The sequence below is a fragment of the Schistocerca piceifrons genome, chromosome 1 (assembly GCF_021461385.2).
Source record: "Schistocerca piceifrons isolate TAMUIC-IGC-003096 chromosome 1, iqSchPice1.1, whole genome shotgun sequence".
NCBI lineage: Eukaryota > Metazoa > Arthropoda > Insecta > Orthoptera > Acrididae > Schistocerca > Schistocerca piceifrons.
In genome coordinates this window covers 1,161,148,914-1,161,172,298 of record NC_060138.1, presented here as the reverse complement: position 1 = coordinate 1,161,172,298, position 23,385 = coordinate 1,161,148,914, and the positions used below count along the sequence as shown (strand labels likewise).

The window sequence follows — 23,385 nt, the reverse complement described above, 5'->3', positions numbered from 1 at the left end:
GCACCCATGCCGATCCGCCGATCAGTACGACAGGGATGTCCATTATCAACATTGTTATTTGCATTGGCCTTAGAACCCTTGTTGTGTGGTCTCCGAGACAGGCTCACTGGGATACAGTTCGGCGGCTCCATCTATCGCTGCACCGCATATGCGGATGATTTGATGATCGTCATACGAGGAGCTGACGATATGGCCGCGGCTTTGGACTGGATTGCAACCTACGGTACAGCTTCTGGTAGCCAAATCAACGTTGACAAGTCCGTCGCCTTGAGCATCGTGATTGGGCTACCGCAGGAACACATTGCCCCCTTACGCTTCAGTGATACTGTACGCTGCTTGGGCTTAGCTTTCATGAACGACATGCGACGCGCGACGACGCTCAATTATCGACGCCTTCTTAACCAAATTAGGGCCGGAATTGCAAATCAGCGCTTGCGATCCCTCAACATCGTTCAGCGGGCGTATTATGCCAATGTATACCTTGCGTCCCGCATACCGCATGTCGCCCAAACGCTACCCATTCCGAAGCCCTTGGCTCGTAGCATTATGGCAGCGCTGGGATGCTTCGTCACCACTGGTATGTTACTGAAGATCAGATACGTATCTCTTACCCTCCCCAAGGAAAAAGGTGGTCTCGGCCTAGTTAACGTCCATGATAGGGCCATTGCCCTCTATGTTAGCTCACATTTAAGTCTGCTGCGCCGTTGTCCTACGAGCCTCACGAGTCTGCTTCTGACGGCGCTACGTCCTGCTTCACTAAGAGCGCCGGTGTCACTACAGGACATCCCAGCGCCCCTCTTTTATATAGGACGTTTCTATTTAGAACAAAGTTATTGCAGTGTCGCGCTCACGACACCTCAAATGGCCACAACTCGACGCCTATATCACACATGCTGCAACGCCGCCCCCTAAATGTGGTCGAACTAAAATATCCTGACGTACGGTGGCACATGGTGTGGAAGACTGTACACGATGCCATGCTTGATTCCGATGTTGTTTCTCAATGGTACGTCGTCGTGAATGGGAAGCTCGTGACGCAAGAACGTCTCTACAATATCCACATGACAGAATCTCCCAATTGTGTGGGTTGTAATACAGTAGATTCTGACGAGCACCGCCTCAGCTGTGGAGAGGCGGAACCGGTTTGGTACCTAGTGCGGCAGATGCTGGCTTATCTCTTGCGAGTTAGGCCGGAGCATATATCTGCACGCACGTTATTGTTTCCGGATGAGACATTTTACCCCAAGACTCGAACCAACTCTGTCACCTGGATACGTGGACATGCCGTCCATTACCTCTGTCGTGACGGACACAAGGATTTCCTAGACTTCTGGCTCTATTTGCAAGAAAGACATCATGCTATTTCCCGGCATACCAGATATCGACAGTGCTTCGCAAACTACCTATGGAGTGCCTTTCACAGCCCGCCGTGTAGCTGGAATGTTCCAGGCAGTGGCAGATGAGGTCAGAACGAACTGCAAACGACCATATATTGAACAATCTTATCAGTGGGCGCAGTCGCTGGGAAGCCTCACTACGACGTGGTAGCTTTCTTTTCATGCCATTTATGTCTCATATCTTCGATGGCGCCTTCATTCTGTTTTAGTTTTCCAGGCTTGGTTAACTGTGACTGTTCGCACATTAATAAAAAAAATAAATAAAAAAATAAAAAAAATAAAAAAAAATAAAAAATTAAAAAAAAAACAAGTGGGCAGGAGACCTGCTTTCAAATCCACATAAATACACAAGAACAAAATAAGAACAAAATGAACAACAAATAAAATTTAATAAAGTATTATACCCTTTCCTTTCTTCTTTTATTTTATTTTTTTTATACAAAGTTCAGAGACATATTTAATTTTTGTCCGTTGGCGGAACCTGAAGTGGCGGCGAACGGCCGTCCTAGTTAGCTCCAGGTTGAAAGTGGCGGTGGCACTAGCTTTGTTTTTGTTTTTAGGCTAGATAGGTTTTTGTGGGTAGTATGGGTGATAGGGGCCAACGCCTGAAGTGAAAAAAAAAAAAAAAAAAAAAAAAAAAAGGTTCGATCCCGGGTTGGGGTGCACTTTTTTTTTTGCTTAAAAAAAAATTAAAAAAAAAAAAGTTGATAGAGCCCTTGTCCGCGAAAGGCAAAGGTCCCGAGTTCGAGTCTCGGTCGGGCAGACAGTTTTAATCTGCCAGGAAGTTTCATATCAGCGCACACTCCGCTGCAGAGTGAAAATCTCATTCTGGTTCTATATTATTTGTTTCTATCTAGCTCAGGAGTATTTAATTTATATAAAGCAAACGTAATAAAATAAAAATAAAAAAAACTTTAATACAATAAGCGTGATAAAAATTAGTTGCTACATATAGTGGTAAGTGATATGTGTAATATATGGGATGTGTAATATAGTCTATATATCATGCTGGTTGATAATAGCTTATTTCTATGTATTTCAGGTGGGAAGTTCTCGGTGGAACCGCGAGCTATTCTCATCTGAAATTCCCTGTGCTTATGTAGGTTTGTTGTGTTTGTGTGTATTGATATATCACTTGGAGTGCTGTAAGTCAGAACACTACATGATATTCAATAGTTGTCTGTTGGTTAGTTGTGATATATTCTGTATGATACCTTAGATACATACACACCTGCTGTTATGCAGATTATACAGGTTGTATGAAAAACAATTATCCGATTTGTCACGTCTATATTTCAGAAACTAATAACATATACAATGAATTTTGTTTTTCAGTGATCGGGAAACTCAAAAAAGTTTTTTTTTCATACCTTTTCATAGGCGTTCAATAGGGCCACTTTGAGATACGCAGCATATGTCACTTCGGTATTCAAATTGTTTCCTCACTGCAGCGAGCATGTCTTGAATTACAGCTTCCACAGCTACTGTTATGCGACGTCTCAGTTCATTCATTGTTGTTGGTAACGGAGGCACATAAGCAGAGTCTTTTATAAACCTCCCTCAAGAAATAATCACATACAATCAGTTCCGGTGCCCTTGGAGGCAAGTAATGTGTGGCTGAATCATTTGGTCCAGTTCGATCAACCCGTCGTTCGGTAATCGTATGATTTAAAAATTGCCGCACTTCCACATGCCAGTGTGACGGTATCCCATTCTGTTGGTAAATGAAGTCGTTCCAATCATTCTCCAACTGTGGGAAAAGAAAGTCCTCAAGCGTATCGAGATATGTGCTTCCTGTAACAGTGTTCTCGGCAAAGAAAAATGAACCATACACCTTTTCCCGTGAAACTGCACAACACACATTAAATTCTGGAGAGTCCCTCTCATGTTGAACAACTTTATTTGGTTGTTCCGTACCCCATATTCTCACATTATGACGCCTCACCTTCCAATTTAAATGGAATGTTGCCTCGTCACTAAATACTAAGCGCGGAAGAAAACTATCGTCCTCCATCTTACTAATCACGAAACTGTAGAACTTCATACGTTGTTGTTTGTCACCTTCACGAAGAGCTTGCAGTAGCTGAATTTTGTATGGTTTCATGTGTAAACGTAGCCAACGGGCTTGCCGCAGTGGTAACATCGGTTCCCGTCAGATCACCGAAGTTAAGCGCTGTCGGGCTGGGCTTGGATGGGTGACCATCCAGTCTGCCGAGCGCTGATGGCAAGCCGGATGCACTCTGCCCTTTTGAGGCAAACTGAGGAGCTACTTGATTGAGAAGTAGCGGCTCCGGTCTCGTAAACTGACATACGGCCGGAAGAGCGGTGTGCTGACCACATCCCCTCAATATCCGCATCCAGTGACGCCCGTGGGCTAAGGATGACACGGCGACCGGTCGGTACCGTTGGGCCTTCATAGCCTTTTCGGGCGGAGCATAGCTAGTGTAAACGTCGACGCAACACAGGCCGGACGGACAGCTGTCGAGCTGCACGGCGAACGGATTTCCGAGGGCTCCATGTGAAACTATGGCGGATGCGTTCGACGTCTGTGTCAGACACTCGGGTATGGCCCGGCAATTTGCCTTTACACAACCAGCCTGAGAATTGTTTATGCAATCGTCTAATGCCCTGTGCTGTAGGAGGACCCACACCATACCTAGTACGAAAGTCTCGCTGAACACTTATTACGACACGAACTGCGCAAAACGTAGAATACAAAACGCTTTCTGGTGTCCCGGCGCCATTTTTTTTTCTAGAACTGAAGTGGACGCACACTGCTGCTACCTAGAGGGAACCATGTAAAACTCGAGAGTTTGCTGTTTCCAACAGTACGTTGTTCACGCACATATCTCAAATAAAATAATAGTTATGATTTTTTAAAAATCAGATGATTCTTTTTGATACAGCCTGTATACTGATTGAGCATTTGGTACGTGGAATACATGAATTTTAGCTTTACACGAAGAATAAATTGATGGTTGTAAATTTATTAGTAGAATCAGAATGTATTCACTGTCATCGATACTATGGTTTATCATTTCATCGTTTATCGGTATCCTGCAACTATCACGCGAATATGACATGATAGGGTCAGAAGGGACGTACTTAAGACCATGTGGGAACTCATCAGTTCACGCGACTAATGCGTGCAGTATCCCGTTTCATGAAATGGCTTTCTTTCAGCAAGACACTTATGCACACAGCAGTGCTAGGCCATCTGCGGCACCACAGACTGTCAGCAGTTGTTGAGGCTTGAGGCTTGCCTCAACGAGGAAGCAGAGAGACAAAGGTTCAGCTACAGTAATCCGCCCAATGACACCAGTGGACATAGAAGTGGCACAGCATCGTCTTTTGAGACGAGTAATAGTTGCGCGTACAGGATCAGGAGGACGATCGTTGCCACAGTGCATTCACCACCGTCATACGAGCCCAGTACCTGGCCTGGCGATATGGGGTGCCATTGGATACACAACTGGATCGCCTTTGGTGGTTGTGGCCTGTCTTTGAGGTCAACCATTTATTCTCTCTTCTGTTTCACGTAACTTTATTGGTCCACCTACCATCCATTCGCCCACCTATATTTCTTTTACGTTACAATCATAACTAAGTGTTCTAGTCCAGTATACTCCCTGAACAGTTATGTTGTTCTTTATGTAGTAGGGATGATACCTTCAGCTATATTTATAATTCTATGTTAAATATACATTCCTGCGACAAAACGCTCATCTTCGACAATCCTCCTTGGGTGCATTACCTGTTACAATCCCTCGCCATATAGGGGTACTCCCAGCACTGGCGAACATGATGGTTTCGGTCGTCCAAAGTGTTATGGTGTGGGGACACATAATGTGGCACGGTAGTACAAACCTCCAAATCTTTAGGCACGGTACACGGTACTCCTTACCCACGTGTGTCTTTTAAGGGGCCTTTTCTGCCCTGGCTTCATTTCTACGGATGACAACGGAAACGCATCGAACAGCCCAGGTGGAGCGGCTTTCGGAACGAGAGGATATTCGGCTGCTGGCCAGAACTCTCTCCGACTATAAATTCCATGTAGGACGTGTGGGACGTGTTGGGGAGAGGTATAGCAGTACCCCTGCATGCACTAATGACCACGTAGCAGTTCTCTGGAGGAATGGAATGCCTTACCACAAAGAAACCTTACCAACCTTGTGGCCAGCATGGGAGCACGTTGAAAAGCATGTTTGACGTTCTTGGTGATGCAAACACAGTATTATGAACCATGCGCTGCCCTTTGTAGTCCCCAGGGGCATCACAAATCGCGGTGACTTTGTAATTACAGCCTGCGAATAAAAGCGTCATTTCTGTTCGTCCTACTGCGTATTTCTTTCAGCTACCTTCTGCAGTATGATCTAGCACTTCTTTCCATGTATGGCCCAAGCTTCATCAAGCTATGTTAGCCGGCAGTGACACAACATGCGAAAGTTACGTTCTTCCTTACATTCTGCTCACCAATGTAGTATCTGTAGTACTAAGCGAGTATCCCGAAACCCAGAAAACTGGAACTGTTGCAGATTGCCTTTCTAACGGCTTCCAAGCGCAACAAACCTTTGATTTTCAATATTTTGCGTAATTGTTGCCAAAATTTAAAAAAATTACAATGCAGTCACAATCTACTCAATTTGCGGTATAATCTTACGCAAATGTTTAACACAAAAAGACTAGTATGACAGTCAGAAGGTGTGTGTTTTCACTAATTGCAACATAACTCACGCAACGCATATATCCGGACTGTATTTATCGAGCATTTGAGAGTGAGAGCAAATAGCAGCTTCCGACAAACTTTACACCCAACTTCAAACGTTTGCGAAACTTTTTAATGCTGACACTCCGCACAAAATCACGAAACGAGAAACTTTTTTCCCTTACTACATTTTTACAGTTCGTGCAGTAAAACTTAAACATCAGACACGACATTTTAATTTGTTACTTCCTTACTGCAAACTCTAATCGCAACACAATTTGAGGACAGAATCCATATATACTGCTGAATGTACCTGCAAAATTGTATCATAGATACAGAGATGATTCAAACCTTGCTTTTGTTTTAAATGAAATGCAGATTACCAAGCCTCTATTCAGTGTTTTATGATGAGAGCACTTAGCGACTTCCAACAAACCTTAAGTACAAATTGAAATTTTTCTAAACTTTTTCATGCTTAACATCAAATATTTAACACATTCACTCTTTCGTAAAGCATTCAGAGGTCTGAAGCTGTATAATACGCGTGAGTCCGATTCTTTATAGACTCAGGAGTTTACACGTATGTCTCTACTGCTTTATTAACGGTTCATAAGAGCTACGAATATAAGTGAAGTTGCCATTCCTACTGCAAACAAGCTGAAACATCTGCTGTCCCATCATACATTGCAAGGCAGATGTATGGAGAGAGTTAGGTTTCCTTACGCGTCTAATAATTCCCAACATGGGCTGAAGAAACATCAGTTTCTGAATGGTTTTCTCATAAAAAGTTCATGTCTCATCATCTGAATCAAAAGCGATAATATAAACTAATGATAACCATTCATTTCCAGAACCTTTAGGACGTTAGTTTTGAAAACAATCCATATCAATCTTCACTTCTTGTGTCATGCGAGAGCGAAGTCCTTAGCTCTCAGTATCGACGGTGTCTGCCCTGTGTATGTCTCTGCTCCGTTGCTGGAATACCAGAGGATACATGCTCACAAGAGCGTGGACTATGAAGTAGGGCCGTGATTAGCAACCAAGGGAGAAATGAATTGGTGGCAGTAGTGTGGAGAGATGGAGGCTCGCTTTTTCTTAAAACGTGTGAGAGCTCTGTTGGGTTGAAAGCAGCTGTGACGCGGCGACCTGGCCTGTGAAGTGTGACTGGCGACGTCACGCCGTACAGTTGTATCGAAATCTCGGCCAAAATAACAAAAAATTGAAGTCTGGCCAACGATTGCAATGAGTATATTTTATAGTAACTGACCAACGTGTGGGCTCATAACTCAATTTTCAGGGGCCTGAGACATGTCTGTCAGTCCCAAGCAACAGTTGAAGGGAAGCTTTATCTTCTGGGGGATGTTTTTCTTGGTGAAGTTATTAGCTGAACTCTGCTTTCTTTGTGGTTTCACTAAATGACTGTTTTAAACTGAAGCAGATCTAAATCTTAAATAATTGTAACAGCGGTTTATAAAGTATGGGCTACACTACTTACTTAAATTTATTTTTTGAGAATAGAAATAATCAGTCGTCAGATTTTATGTTGCTTAGCACTGACAGTCTGTCTCACGGTGTTTTAATGTTTTATTTACGGTGCGAAGTTTTTTGGTCACTACATCCTCGCAATTCTTACGTTACTCTTCAACTGCTTGACAGTTCTATGTAAAAATTTTTGGCGAAGGACGCCATGATACAGAATTTACTTGACGATTGCTTTCCGCTGTAAGCATAACTGTATGATCTTCTGAAGATGGCAAATTAATTTGCCGAAACGAGTCAAGAAATTTATTCAATAAAAAAACTGTGCAGCTGACAACTGATTATTTCTATTCTTAAGACGTGCTTCACAGCTGTTGATTGGCAGCCATGAATAAAACTTAATTTATAACAAAGTAACGACACTGGAAAGTTTTACTGAACAATATTTTAGTTCGTCTGTCATTTTCTTTAGCACTTTTGAACGTGTGTCGGGACTTGTCAAATCTTTTCTAAGGTATAGTCGTGATTGGCACAAAGTGAGGGCCAGTTGCAAAGATAAAAAAATCCCCAAATTTCGTCTACGTAAATATGAGATTTCTTAAATAATATACTGTTTTTATTTATCTTATCGAAAACTTCATTTTAGTGGTATTTTTATCAATAATCAGGAGAAAACGAAATATTTAACTTAACCAGAAAATAAACAACGTAAAAGATGATACAATAATACAGGGAATAAGGGAGATGATAATGGAACAGTTGTACAAAGATGAAACTGGTCGACACTTACAGTCTTACATCCTGCTGCCTGTTGAACACAGGCGAAACCTTTCGCTCTAAGCCGCCATTACATCAATGTTGTCTGCGCCGTCGTTGCAGCAACAGAGCGATTGATTTGTTACGAATACTTTTGCGTTTTTTTAAAGAATGTGAACTTTGCTAAGTTGCAATTTCCTTATTATTCTCACATTTCAGTTACATCTCTTTGTAATTTTTTGTACTATAGAATGACTCTTTTTATGTCCTATTTTCGTTAATAATGAAAAAGGATTGCGTTTCTTGGATTGTTTACTTCAAATACGAAATACTAAAAGATACAAATATATTTGATGTGCGTTTTTCTAAAATGCAATACATAAAAATTAGTTCTTACAGTTCTGAAACTGGCTTCAGTGTTACTCAAAAGTTTTTCATGTGTATAGACTGAAGCATTTGTATCAAGACCCGGAGTCAAACCCGGGTCTCCTGCTTCCTAGACAGGGCGTTGGCTACTAAGCCACTTGGCACAGCGGTTCAACAATTCTATGGATTATCCTGGCGCGGCTCCATCCTCGATCCAAATTCTCATCGCCACCACGATCTACTTTAAATCCCCCCTTACATAAACAGAATTGCCGAGGCTCTCATCGAACGTAAATGGGGCATTCAGCCTGAGACCCAGGTGTGAGTACTTATGCAAATGAAACAATACTATTTCAGAGACTTTGCTGGTCTCATTCGGACATTATTTTATGTATACAGACTGAAGTGGCGAATGAAAATTTGTACCAAGGCCAGGAATCGAACCTGTGACTCCTGCTTACTAGACAGGTGTGTTAACCACTAAGCCACTTTGGCACAGCGGATCACACAACTGCGCGGATTATCATGGCTCGCCTCGCTCCTTGATCCAAATCCTCACTGCTGCCCCAGTCTTCTATTACATAAAATCATACCTGTATGAGACCAGTAAAATCTCTGAGACTGTCATTTCAATTGTATAATTACCACCACCTGGGTTTCAGGCTGGATCCCCCATTTGCGTTCGATGCTAAGATACTATTCCAGAACATGGTGAGCCTCAGCAATTCTGTTCGTATGTAAGGGAGGATTTAAAATAGACTGGGGCGATAGTGAGAATTTGGATCGAGGAAGGAGGAGTGCCAGGGTGACCTGTCCAGGTGTATGAACTGCAATGCCAAGTTGAGGCAGTGGCTAACGCGTCTGCCTAGTAAGGAAGAGACCCGGGTTCTATTCCCGGCCTTGGTACAAATTTTCACTCGCCACTTCAGTCTATATACATACAATTGTATATGTTTGAGACCAGTTAAGTCTCTGAAGTTGTGTTATTTCATTTATTCAAATGCTTTGTTGTTGAGCCCCTTTTTTCAATAGATAATAATTATAATTTTATTGCCATACTGTAGGGCACTTCCGTTTCGGTTTTCAGCGAATCAAAATGGAAATTTATATTAAAGAAAAAATGGATTTCAGTAAAGAATAAAGAGGTTCCTGGAGAAGCATGGTGACTGATAGGCGGTGAATTATTATTATTATTGTTATTATTATTATTATTATTAATGCCTTGCATTCGTGCATTTCAAGAAATGCATTTATTGAGCATTGGCTTTAACTGATTTATTCACTAGTCACTAGTGCTTTTGATGTGTATTTTCTAACTGTAAAGAGCGTAATTGTTTTGATAATAAACTGTTCTACAAGTGCACTTAATTTTGTAATACCAGTATCTTACCACCGCTTCACTTCTGTTAAAATATAAATACGGGCTACAAAGATGATTCGTACTGTCTTTTTCTATTTGTCAATATTCAGTCCATCACTTGTCATTTCCAACCTATGTGCTGTAGCGTGGGAAGCAAGTGTGATGTCGCAGTTAGACAGCTAAGGAGTTGACTAGTCATAGAGGGAAACAGAGATGTGAGCATCAGTAGGCTGTAGAACTGTGTATAAATGGTTTTGTCATTACCATTTCTCCCAATAACGTATTGTGCCGCGCTTATATTCCCATAAGTTTCAGGTCTGTTATCAAAATGATTTTTTTTTTTTTGTAGAACACGTATTGCAGACATTGCGTTCAACTATTGTTATTTTTATGTGTAATGTAAACTGGCTAGATGTAAATGAAATTTGTTCACAGAAGGCAAATTGAAATGAGATGTATTGAGCTTTCCAAAGTGTTCCAGAGAATAGTGTATTGTTCAATTTTGCAACTGTTGATATCGGACTATTATTGTTTTTAATAACACCGCCATAGAGGAATAATCTGCTAAACTAATCTCTACGCCGGAGTTTCTGCCAGTGTTTCTACCAATTGACAAAAACGACATATACTAGGAGAACACATTTCGAGAATTAGACGATAGACTCCAATTATTTAAATTGAAGAACCTCCGCAGTACAATGTGCCAGAGAAACACTAAATGTGTGTTGATAAGTGAGAAAAGAGAAACTCGAATTTTTCACTTATGAGGAATCCGGAATTTTATGTTTCTTAGTGAATACAGACAATAAAGTGGGATCTCTAAGTCTCCAATGCACAGAGTTATCGCAAACACCTACAGGATTTCAGAACACTACTGCAAAAGACTACATGATATGAAGAAAATAGACACACATAAATGTATAGAGCCCTTATCCAAGTTTGTAGCTCGCATTACAGCTGGTCAATGTGGACACCGTTTGCGATGCAGCAGACGTCAGTACGTGCTTGCAGTTGATTGATACGGCTGACACAAAATGACCGGGACCCGCGAACTAATTTAACGTGCGAATACGGACAGGATGTTTTTGTCTACATGTTCCGACATGTCTGCCCCCTATTTCAACTGAGCAATGGCGCGTACTACGGATGGAAACTTGGAGGGATGCAATATTCCCTGACGTCACTGTCCTGTATGTCTGGTGCATTTCACGCTGCCTTCTACTGAACTTTAGAGGTATCTATGGATAGATCTATATATAACCGTCGAAATGTGCTTGCCAGAAGAATTTATCCACAGGGCGTTATCGCTAAACAGTGACAAACCCCCTCTGACAGGTGTCACAGTCGGATAATTATTCCTTATGGCCAACTTCAGCGTCCTGATCACCTTCTAGCAATGAAAATATTGTCCCGTCTCTGATATTGGACGCTTCTACTTCCACAATTCTGTAGTGTCCTTGGCAAAGGTCGCGGGAAAGCAACCGATATTTTTTGAGGGCCACGAAGTTATATAATTTTGTTACTTGTCGGTGTTGGTGGCAACAAGGACACACGATCGGATCTCAGGCCGCTTTCCGGCGTTGTACACAGGAACTACGACGCTGCAGGAAGTCTTAAAAGCACTCAGCTCTTGTAGAGATTGCACTAGCCAAACTTTCTGTGATTACTTGCGGCTTATAAAGGAGAAGTTACATTTTCGTGGCACAAGGCGCTTTCTATGAAAACTTTTCGTAGCCGAAACTGCTCATCACAGGGCTCTTACTTTACGATCTCGGCTGAATACAAATTGATTTTCATACTGCGAGTTTTATGTGCACTTGAAGCAACGTTGCGCCACTGCCATATGCTGCTGTTACGAGGGATAACGCTCGGAATAGGCGTGCTGTAGATTACGATCTCTACATCGTAGCGACCCGCAAATAAGGACAAGATTTGCAATGGAGAAAGCGTTCGTTTCTCGTATATGGTCCATATACAGATAGGCAGAAACTAATGGCTAAGTGTCTATATTTGTATCAAATTTTTATATTTTTCATCCTTTAATATCAATGTACATGAATTTTATAATGTATTAAAGAAAATTCTGTCTAGATCTTGCAGTTAATATTAGTATGAAGATACCATTTGTAGAAGCAATCTTAGGACACTGGTGGTAACTGAGCACTCCATGAAAGTTTATTTATCACGGAAACTTGTACGAGGGTTGCTACTTTAACAGTGTCAATTATTTATTTACAGCTCGTACAAAATAGGTACATGTTTTAAAGTTTTACTAACCTTTGAAGTAGTCACCAGCCTTGTGTATAGCTCGTTGACGGCGATGTGGAAGTCGTAGGATACTCTTAGCAGTGGCAGTTGTGTTGACAGTTCGAGAGGCGCGGTCTTTTGCCCGAAGAATTTGCACTAGTTCTGAAACGAATGCCGTGAAGTGTTTCCTTCAGTTTAGAAACAGGGTGGAACTCACGGGGGCTTAAGTCAGGGCAGCGCAGTAGGTGGTCTAGCACTTCCCCAGCAGCCCCATCAATCAAACAAATCAGTAACAGCTTGCACTGTACGTGCTTGAGCTTTGTCCTGCAAAATGATGATCATGTCCTGCAGAAAGTGTCATCACTTCTGTCTCTATGCTGTTCATTTTTGGAACACAATCTACGACCAGCTTAGAGACAGAAGTGATGACACTATCTGCAGGACCTGACCATCACTTTGCAGGACAATGCTGAAGCACGAACATTGCAAGCTGTTACTGATTTGAAACTTCCTCGAAGATTAAAACTGTGTGCCCGACCGAGACTCGAACTCGGGACCTTTGCCTTTCACGGGTAAGTGCTCTACCATCTGAGCTACCGAAGCACGACTCACGCCCGGTACTCACACCTCTACTTCTGCCAGTATCTCGTCTCCTACCTTCCAAACTTTACAGAAGCTCTCCTGCGAACCTTGCAGAACTAGCACTCCTGAAAGAAAGGATACTGCGGAGACATGGCTTAGCCACAGCCTGGGGGATGTTTCCAGAATGAGATTTTCACTCTGCAGGTTCGCAGGAGAGCTTCTGTAAAGTTTGGAAGGTAGGAGACGACATACTGGCAGAAGTAAAGCTGTGAGAACCGGGCGTGAGTCGTGCTTCGGTAGCTCAGATGGTAGAGAACTTGCCCGCGAAAGGCAAAGGTCCCGAGTTCGAGTCTCGGTCGGACACACAGTTTTAATCTGCCAGGAAGTTTCATATCAGCGCATACTCCGCTGCAGAGCGAAAATCTCATTCTGGAGACACCCCCAGGCTGTGGCTAAGCCATGTCTCCGCAGTATCCTTTCTTTCAGGAGTGCTAGTTCTGCAAGGTTTGCAGGAGAGCTTCTGTAAAGTTTGGAAGGTAGGAGACGAGATACTGGCAGAAGTAAAGCTGTGAGTACCGTGCGCGAGTCGTGCTTCGGTAGCTCAGATAGTAGAGCACTTGTCCGCGAAAGGCAAAGGTTCCGAGTTCGAGTCTCGATCGGGCGCACAGTTATAATCTGCCAGGAAGTTTCATATCAGCGCACACTCCGCTGCAGAGTGAAAATCCCATTCTGGAAACATCCCCCAGACTGTGGCTAAGCCATGTCTCCGCAGTATCCTTTTTTTCAGGAGTGCTAGTTCTGCAAGGTTCGCAGGAGAGCTTCTGTAAAGTTTGGAAGGTAGGAGACGAGATTCTGGCAGAAGTAAAGCTGTGAGTACCGGGCGTGAGTCGTGCTTCGGTAGCTCAGATGGTAGAGCACTTGTCCGCGAAAGGCAAAGGTCCCGAGTTCGAGTCTCGGTCGGGCACACAGTTTTAATCTGCCAGGAAGTTTCATATCAGCGCACACTCCGGTGCAGAGTGAAAATCTCGTTCTGTTACTGATTTGTTTGACTGATGGGGCTGCTAAGTGTTTTACCACCTACTGCACTCCCCTGACTTAAGCCCTCGTGAGCTCAACCCGATGTCTAAACTGAAGGGAAGACCTCACGGCATTCGCTTCAGAACTGCTACTAATTCGTCGGGCAATAGACCGGCGGCTCGAACTGTCAACACAACTGGCACTGCTAAGAGTATTCTACGACTTCCGCACCGCTGGAAATGGGTTATACACAATGCTGGTGACTACTTTGAAGGTCAGTAAAACTTTGAATCCCGTATCTATTTTATACGAGCTGTAAATAGTTACCACTATTAAAGTTCCAATGCTTGTAGAAAACGTAGGAAAGTATTACACTATGAGATGACTGGATTGAACATTATTTCATCTATTGACTACCAAATTGTTCTTCCAGAAACTGAAGACGATCTCCAAAAACGCTGTCCAGCTTTTTCAGCTGCAGGAAGTTATAACTTAATAAAGTTGGTGGCTAGAGTTATGGCTTGAAAGTACTACATCCTGTCTGTTCAAATGAGAAGAAGAAAGAACGAGTTAATAGTTAGACGTATTTGGGCCCCCTGGTTTGTAACGATGAAGAGGTAGGTGTAGAGTATAAATTAGCTCAGTTTCTGATGAACTATGAGACTAGCTACAGGAAGCTTAACAAAAAGGCCGGAAAAGGAACTGTATTAACTTTTTACAGTGTACCTGTTCTCATATACGGAAGTCAGTAGTGGGCAGTCATAAAAGCACCGAACCGAAAAAGTGAAGCTGCAGCGATGAACTCTCTAAGGTTTACCATAAGGCACAACGTCATTAACCGTTTGCGCAACACACACTTAAGGCTACATTTAGGCATTGTCGATCATATGGACAAAACAAGAAGACTGTAAAACTGGGAAAAAAAGTTCCTTCCGGGAGTGGCAAATACGTTCATATCAAACAAGTTTCGCTATACAGATTATGGTGGTGTAAATCCACAGGAGGAAGGTAGCCTTTGAGAGGAGCGACTGTTTATCTGCAAGTAAAGGATGTAGCATAAAAACTTGTATTTATACAGAGGCAGAGCAGAACGTGATAAACCAGCTGCCTATGTGCTGCCTGTGGACGAAGTGGTATTGGTACTGCCACTATAAAGCACAAACAACTAGGTTACATATTGCTAACAGTCTATCATTGACCGGAAAATTACAAGACTGCAGAGAATATCAAAAAGACTTATTTATCTGTTTCATAGACTAAAGAAATACAATCGAATGTGTAAGCCAAACAAATATCTAAAAAATGAAAGGTTTTATGGGAATACCAGGCCAGTTTGTACAGCTAATGTTAAATCTGTACAAAACAAAGAAGAAACAGTAAAAATACAGCAAGAGTACACAGCAACTTCTGAGACAGGGAAGGCAGTCCGACAGGGTTGTGTACTATGTTCGTTTCTTTACAACTGGTATGGACAACACGTAATGAGAACTGTAGGTCTATCAGATATGGAAACTGCTGCGGAATTTAATCAATAACTTAAGATATTTGGGAGGCACAATACTTATAGCAGGTAGTGCAAAATACATTAAAAATGCTGGTAAAGATATGAAATGAAAGCGAAAAATTGACCTAACCTAAATTTGAAGAAAACAGGAATTTTGACAGCAAGAATGAAGACTAGCACGGCGATTGAAATAGATAAACATATATCTTTAGGATCTAATATAGCAAAACGGAGCTTCTGAAAATATGAAAAAACGTTACACTTAAATTCAAATTGAAGGGAAACTGTCACAGATGAGGAAAATAACAGTTGGGATAAATTTCGATTTTTCCCATAGTTTTGAATGGATGTGAGTCATGGACAATGGTGCTGGCCATGTTTCATGCATCGAATGCCAAAAGTATTGTAGCTGTCCTCCATCAAGGGAGACGCCTACGTTGCGTCTCCTACACAATTTGATAATACGTAAAACACCTGCTCTCTGCGTCGACACGAAATTCACTGAACTAAACAAAAAAAGCAGACCACAATAAAATAGATCCTTTTGAAATTTTGGTTTGAGGAAGGATACTGAGGATTGCATGGACACAAAATAAAAAATTAGACAGACGTAGAAAAAATAAAAACAAAAATGTGTGCGAAGCAGAAAATATGGCAGATGAAATGAAGGAATTTTGGAAATACAGTCACATCATAACCATAGTCAAGTCCACATCTGAAAGTAGAGCTGTCAATGAAGCACTGAAAGCATTTTTCACGTCTTAACTACAGTCAAGTTCAAATCTGAAAGCAGGGTCATCAATGTATAGACAGAACTGAACTGCCTCCTGGACAGAGATGCTGCTCTTTATAAAAACACCCAGTATTCCAGAATACGCAAACATTACAAATACAGGAAATTTTGAGAAATTTCTGGAAGTTAAAAATAATAAATAACAGATTTCTGATGGTTATCGTACTTGAAATGAACACAGGCGGCACGTCAAGCAGTGACAATAACAGTTATTACACAGTGCTTGCACAAGTGTTATGAGAACAGAAGGTCCACTACAAAAGTCTGTAGTTCTTGGAAGAGCAGAAGTTCAAACAAAGGAAAAGGCGGATAGAGAACATTGTAACAGAACTGCTGCGTTGTTGGCTGACACAATGATATACACTAAAGAGCCGAAGATACTGGTACACTTACCTCATTTCGTGTAAGGCCCCCGCGAGGACGCAGAAGTACCGTAACACGATTTGGCATGGACTCGATTAATGTCTGGAGTGGTGTTGGAGGGAACTGACACCATGAATCCTGCAGGGCTGTCCATAAATCCGTAAGAATACTGGGGGGTGGAGATCTCTTCTGTACAGCACTTTACAAGGCATCCCAGACATACTCAATAATGTTCACGTCTGGGAAGTTTCGTGGCCAGCGGAAGTGTTTAAACTCGGAAGAGTGTTCCTGGAGCCACTCTGTAGCAATTCTAGATGTGTGAGGTCTCGCATTGTCCTGATGGAATTGGCCAAGTCTGTGGGAAAACACAGTGGAGATAAATGGATGCAGGTGATCAGACAGGATGCTTACGTAAGTTTCACCCGTCGGAGTCGTATCTAGACGTACCAGGGGTCCATATCGCTCCAACTGCACACGAATTACAGAGCCTCCACCAGCTTGAACACTCCCCTGCTGACATGCAGGGTCCATGGATTCGTGAGATTGTCTCCATTCCGGTACGCGTCCATCCTCTTGATACAATTTCAAACGAGACTCGTCCGACCAGGCAACATGTTTCCAGTCATCAACAGTACAAGTCACTGTTGACGGGCCTAGGCACACGAGTGGACCTACGGCTCCGAAAGCCCATATCGATAATGTTTCGTTGAATAGTTGGCACGATGACACTTGTTTATGGCCCAGCATTGGAATCTGCAGCAGTTTGCGGAAGCGTTGCGCTTCTGTCACGTTGAACGATTATATTCGGTCGTCGTTGGTCCCATTCTTGCAGGTTCTTTTTCCGGACACAGCTATATTGGAGATTTGATGTTTTACCAGTTTCCTGATATTCACGATACACTCGTGAAATGGTCGTACGGGTAAATCCCCACTCCATCGCTACTTCGGAGATGCTGTGTCCCATCGCTCGTGCGCCGACTATAACATCAAGTTCAAACACACTTAAATCTCGATAATCTGCCATTGTAGCAGCAGTAAGCGATCTAACAACTGCGCCAGGCACTTGTTGTCGTATACAGGCATTGACGACCGCCGCACCGTATTCTGCCTGTTTACATATTTCTCTATTTGAATACGCATACCTATACCAGTTTCTTTGGCGCTTCAGTATATATACAATTATGGATGAATTTCACGCGTAGTCACGTGACAGTGATGTAACTGCACCAATTTTGAATGTTCGTTCTGTCGTATAAGGACTATCTGTTGACGTTAATAATCGTGCAAAAGTCAAATTTTTACTTTTATTTGCGCGGTGGTTTTAAATTAGTATCATCTGAACCTGCTGTACAGGGAAATGTTTTATTGACCCAGTCTGTTATATGCAATATCTATACCTGATCACTGGCTCCCACGGTCTTTATGTTAAAAGTGTATCTGACCTGTCTTCTACACTCGCGAAGATGGTTTCTGGAGCATGCCAACAACGTGGTCTGTTTATCTCAAGGACGATGGCGAGCAACGGTTGACTGTGTCGCTCCTTGAGTAAATGACGAAATGAAAGGAGAAACCTACAGTTATTGATTTGTAAATTATTATTTTTAATTTTGTTCGTTGAACCTACTGTTAAGATATATAATTTGTTCTGACCGCACTACATGGGCTTTCCATGTGAAGCACTTTGTGATTGTGTGGCTGTTTTACTTGCAATAATTACGACTTTCTTGTACCCTTGATATATGTTAGTTTTATGAGTGTTTCTCGGCACTCTGCGACGTCATCCATAGTCGATCCGTTCACTGCTACTGTGTGACCCACGCACTGAGATGGCGTCACTTCCGTCGGGTGTGTCCAGCTGTGTAGCACCACGTAATTACCTGAACGGCGCACAGGGGTGCCAGCAAAAAAACAACACAACATGCGCCATTGACTTGATCGTCAGAGGATCGAAAAGCACCATGTACGGGACCAAACAACTTGTCAAACTTTACTAGGTGTGTAAAACATTAGATTACGTACAGCTTCGTTAACGTGTTTGTCAATCATAGAGCGCGCTTCACGTGTTTGAAGGAAACTTTAACTGATGGCAGAGCTGACGAGATGATGGACGTTGTTTGCCTTGAAGTTTCACCCTTCGTCTTTAGCGGAAAAGAGTTTTACCACAATTTGTCTGAGTACATCGTGGGTTTTCAGAACTATAGAAAATGAGGTCAGTGGTAAACACAAAATAGCTATGACAGTTACCAAAATGGCAGAGGCGTTCCGTCTTTTTCAGACATGTATTATGCAGGAGCGGCTAAGAAGGAAAGCAATATTTTACACACACAAGCGGGAGTGCAATAAAATAAAAAAATTGAAGCTCTCTGGTTCTTCTACAGACGATGTACGTGCTCCTATGTTGTGGTAATTTAATTAACTGTAGCTAGAGGACCAAGTAGAAGGGAATACATTTCTGTTTCGGTGAAATTAAAAGCAATGTGGTAACAGTAAGAGAGAAATGGGAATTCCACTGTTCAATGCAGAGGAGAGAGCGGGTGGGTGGAAAGAGTACACTGAATGCCTCTATGCGGGGGAAGACATGTCTGAGGACGTGATAGGAGAAGAAACAGGAGTCGATATAGAAGAGACAGGAGATCCAGTTTTAGTATTCCATCAGAGCTTCTAAAATCATTGGCGGAAGTGGCAACGGAACGACTATTCACGTTGGTGTGTAGAATGTTGAATACTACCATTTACATGAACTGTGGATGAAGCCCGACCAACAGGCAATACATGCATTGATCAAAAATTATAGTACATTGAGAACGGCTAGTTTCTAGCTGAAATCTAGATCTGCCAATAAAATTTAAAAAGGACGACTCATAGCTGAAATCTATTATTTACAAGTAAATACGCTTCAGTTGTAAGGTTCTTTTTATTTAAAACACGACCAGTTTTGGGCTCTTACATCCGCATCATCAGGTGTTATAAGTTTGTGCTGTGACCCCGAGCACTGCGGTGGACGGGTACAGGTCGAGTTTTAAATAAAAAGAACCTTACAACTGAAGTGGGATTTTCAACCTCTGCTATAATGCTCAGTTGCTGATGTTCCTCCGGCAGGATTTCCTCTGCTCATTCACAAATATGTGAGGTGATACTTGAGGTTTACAAAGATATGGCCACCTTACAGTTTCAGGAAAAAACACCATATTATCCTGGAAGAGCTGATACCGAATTCGACGTTTAGTAATGCGTGGAGGGACATTGTTTATCAAGTCATCAGGAGTCGAAGAGACTTGACGGATCGTAAGCACAACAGCAACAGGTGTAATTGAGTGGCTCTGACAAGGCTGCTCACCGAGCTGATGTAGTTGTAGAGCGAGAGGCCGTCGTCCCAGGGGCGCTCGAGCTCGCAGGAGAGGTTGGCGGGCCGCAGCTGGTGGCTGCGGTCGAGCGCGGCCAGCCCGCGGGCGAACACGTGCACGGCGTCGTGCAGCAGCGCCGGCTCCGCCTGCAGCACGCCCGTGCGGTGCAGGATGGACGGCCCGACGGGCGCGAAGCGCGACATTTGCTCCAGCGCCGCGCGCACGCGCTCGTCCTCCACCGCCACCAGCCGGAACGCCGTGATGTTCACCGAGTTGTACTTGAAGTCCTCCAGGTCGAACGTCTCCATGTCCTGCCGGCAGCGTCGGGGAGCTCTCCTCAGCTCGCGTGGGACAAATATCGCACACTCAATATCCTAAATCTAAATCTGCGTGAATACTCTGGGTAAGAATGCTATATCGTCACATATTTACATCTTTGCTATTATTTATAACACCTGAGAGAGTCAATTTATCGATATTTTTTTTTAATTTCATTTTTTTATCGTAACTTCATTCCCCTGCCCCATATGGGCAGGGGAGGGCTGTCAGCGACACAATCCGCCGCTCTTCAGCCGAGTGACATGACAACTAAAACAAGAATAAAATGTTACATACATAAGGCTATAAAAAAGCGGAACATAAAACAGAGTAAGGGGAGAAAATGGAGGTAAAAATACACTGACATGGAGACGTTCATGGGGGACAGTTGAAAAAGTCACCAGAAAGTTGAAAAAACAAACAAACGCAGTTGGCGATTCTTAAAACACAGGGATGACACTGAATGCACATGCACAGGTTAAAAGTCGGCCACAATATTAAAACCCACTTGGAGCACACACGACAAAGAATAAAACTGCCAGGTGGGACCTGCCGAGGGAAAAGTCAGAGAGGATGGAAAAGGAGGGGATAGCAAGGGGCAGCAGGGGAAGCGGCGGGATGAAGAGAGAAGGGGCGTCAGCGGGTAGACCAAGAGGCAGGAGACACGTGGGGCAGGAGATGAAGAGGGAAGACAAGGCAGGAGGGAGTGCAGAGGCACTGAAAGGAGGCACAAGAGGGGGAGGGGGAGTAGGAGGGGGAAGCCGCTCAGGAGGAGGGAGGGTGAGGAGAGGGAGCCCTGAGGAGGAGGCAGGAAGATGGGGTTAGAGTTGGTAGGAACGGTAGATGTCAGGACGAAGCTCATCATCTGGGAGGGGTAGATGGTGGAAGTTGCGTTGGGAAAGGAGATGGCGGGTGTGGAGATGGATAGAGGGTGGGACACAACGGTAAAGGCGCGGCAACTGGTTGGGGATGGAGAGGAATGGAGACACCAGGGGGTGATGGGGATCAACGTGGTGGACAATATATAGTGTGCAGATGTGTTCAAGGAAAAGGAGAAGGTGGAGGAAGGGGATGAGGTCGTAGGGGACGCGCGTGGGGGACGGAAGGCGGATGCGGAAGGCGAGGCGGAGTGCATGGCGTTCGAGGATTTGGAGAGCTTTATAGAACCGGGGAGGTTTTATCCATCTGCCTAATCACAGTGAATATGTTGCTGCTACCTCTGGTTTCGCAGAGATACAATCTTGTAGCAACCGCTGCGTGCTAGAAAATTTTACGAATAAAGTGTGATTGTTGTGAGCAAGTAGCAATGCATGCTGTCCCAAAAAGAATGACCCGATTTTAACTTGTAATAATATTTAGATAAATGTCACTAGGTAACTGAAACAGCGCTAGAAGTAATCGGCATAGCCTAGAGTTTCAGAGAAAATCTGCCAAATGTCGCTACGAGCGCTGACCTGGAGCGTGCAGCCAGTCTGGCGAATATGGCGTCCGCACAACAGAGGGCATATTGTGTTATTGAATTTAGTCGTACTCAATCAAATGTTCAAAATGTGTGTGAAATCTTATGGGACTTAACTGCTAAGGTCATCAGTCCCTAAGCTTACACACTACTTAACCTAAATTATTCTAAGGACAAACACACACACACACACACACATACACACACACACACACACACACACACACACACACACACACACACACACACACGCCCGAGGGAGGACTCGAACCTCCGCCGGGACAAGCCGCACAGTCCATGACTGCAGTGGCTAGACCGCGCGGCTAATCCCTCGCGGCATACTCAATCAGTGATCGCAGTTGAGCAGGCGTTTCATATTCGATTTCGTGCTAAACTACCATCACGAAAGAACATTCGACGGTGGTATAAACAGTTTGAAGAAACAGGGTACCTCTGTAAGGGCAAAAGTCCTGGCCTGACACGCATTCCTGAACAAACAGTGGAACAAATCCGACGAGCATTTGAGCGGAGCCCCCGCAAGTCTACGCGTCGTGCTACTCGAGAACTTGGCGTTACCGCGCATGACAGTGTGGCGTCAGTTACGGCGTCGTTTAGCCCTCAAAACATACGAAACATACGACCACGACTGGTACAAGCTCTGCGAGATACTGACAAAGTGAAGCGAGTGGACTTCAGCAATGCTATTCTAGAGGACATGGAAGATGACACTTTCATGTCACGGTTGATATTCAGCGATGAGGCAACTTTCCATATTAGCGGTAAGGTTCACCGTCATAATGTACGTATATGGGGGTTCGAAAATCCTCACGAAACAGTTGATCACGATCGTGATTCATCAAAAGTGAATGTTTTTTTGTGCTGTTTTGCAAAGCAAGGTTTATGGACCCTACTTTTTTTAAGGAAGAAGCCGTAACAGGACAATCATATCTTGCAATGCTACGGAACTGGTTATTCCCACAACTTGAGTCTGACAATTTCATCTGTCAACAAGATGGAGCACTACCACACTGGCACAACAACGTGCGCAGTTTCCTCAATGCCAACGTGCCTCAACGTTGGATGGGGCGTACAGGACCGCGAGACAGGCTTTACACTCTTGGCATCCTAGGTCCCCTGACTTAATACCATGTGATTTCTTCGTGTGGGGGTATGTTAAACAATGTGTTTACGTTCCTCCCTTACCTCGTGACAATGATGAGCTAAAAACCAGAATATCAGCTGCTGTAGATTCAGTGAAAGAAATCACCTTACTCTCAGTTTGGGATGAATTCGGCTATCGGCTAGATGTCGTCCATGCAGCCAATGGAGGACTTATTGAACATTTATGGTGGATTTTTATGAACTTCTGTCTTTTCTGAGTAATTTAGTATGCAATTTGTTGGTGTTAGGCCCTTCTTCCTAATAAATAATTCTATTTAAAATCGGGTCATTCTTTTTGGCACACCCTGTATAAGTCGACCACAGAATAAGAGTGTGCACGCTTCGGTCAGATTATCGTGACTTTTTATCGCATTATTTCACCAAGACACGCGGAACGACTTCACATTGTATGCACAACAAAGTCCGTCCTTACCATTGCATTTGTTTAGTGTAACATTATCGCATGTTTCCGTTTACGTTAACGGAAGGTAAATGCAATAATATCGGGCAACAGTTAGCAGTCTGCAGTTGGCA

General features: G+C 43.3%; 1 protein-coding gene across 1 annotated transcript in view; it reads right to left on the bottom strand.

Annotated features, from left to right (window-relative positions):
* The window catches only part of LOC124778806 (glutamate receptor ionotropic, kainate 2), a 1,316,354-nt gene that overhangs the window by 369,623 nt on the left and 923,346 nt on the right, over nt 1-23,385 (bottom strand). The window contains exon 7 of the mRNA XM_047253669.1: nt 19,907-20,224. Coding sequence (XP_047109625.1) covers nt 19,907-20,224 — 318 coding nt within the window. The remainder of the gene's footprint in view (nt 1-19,906; nt 20,225-23,385) is intronic.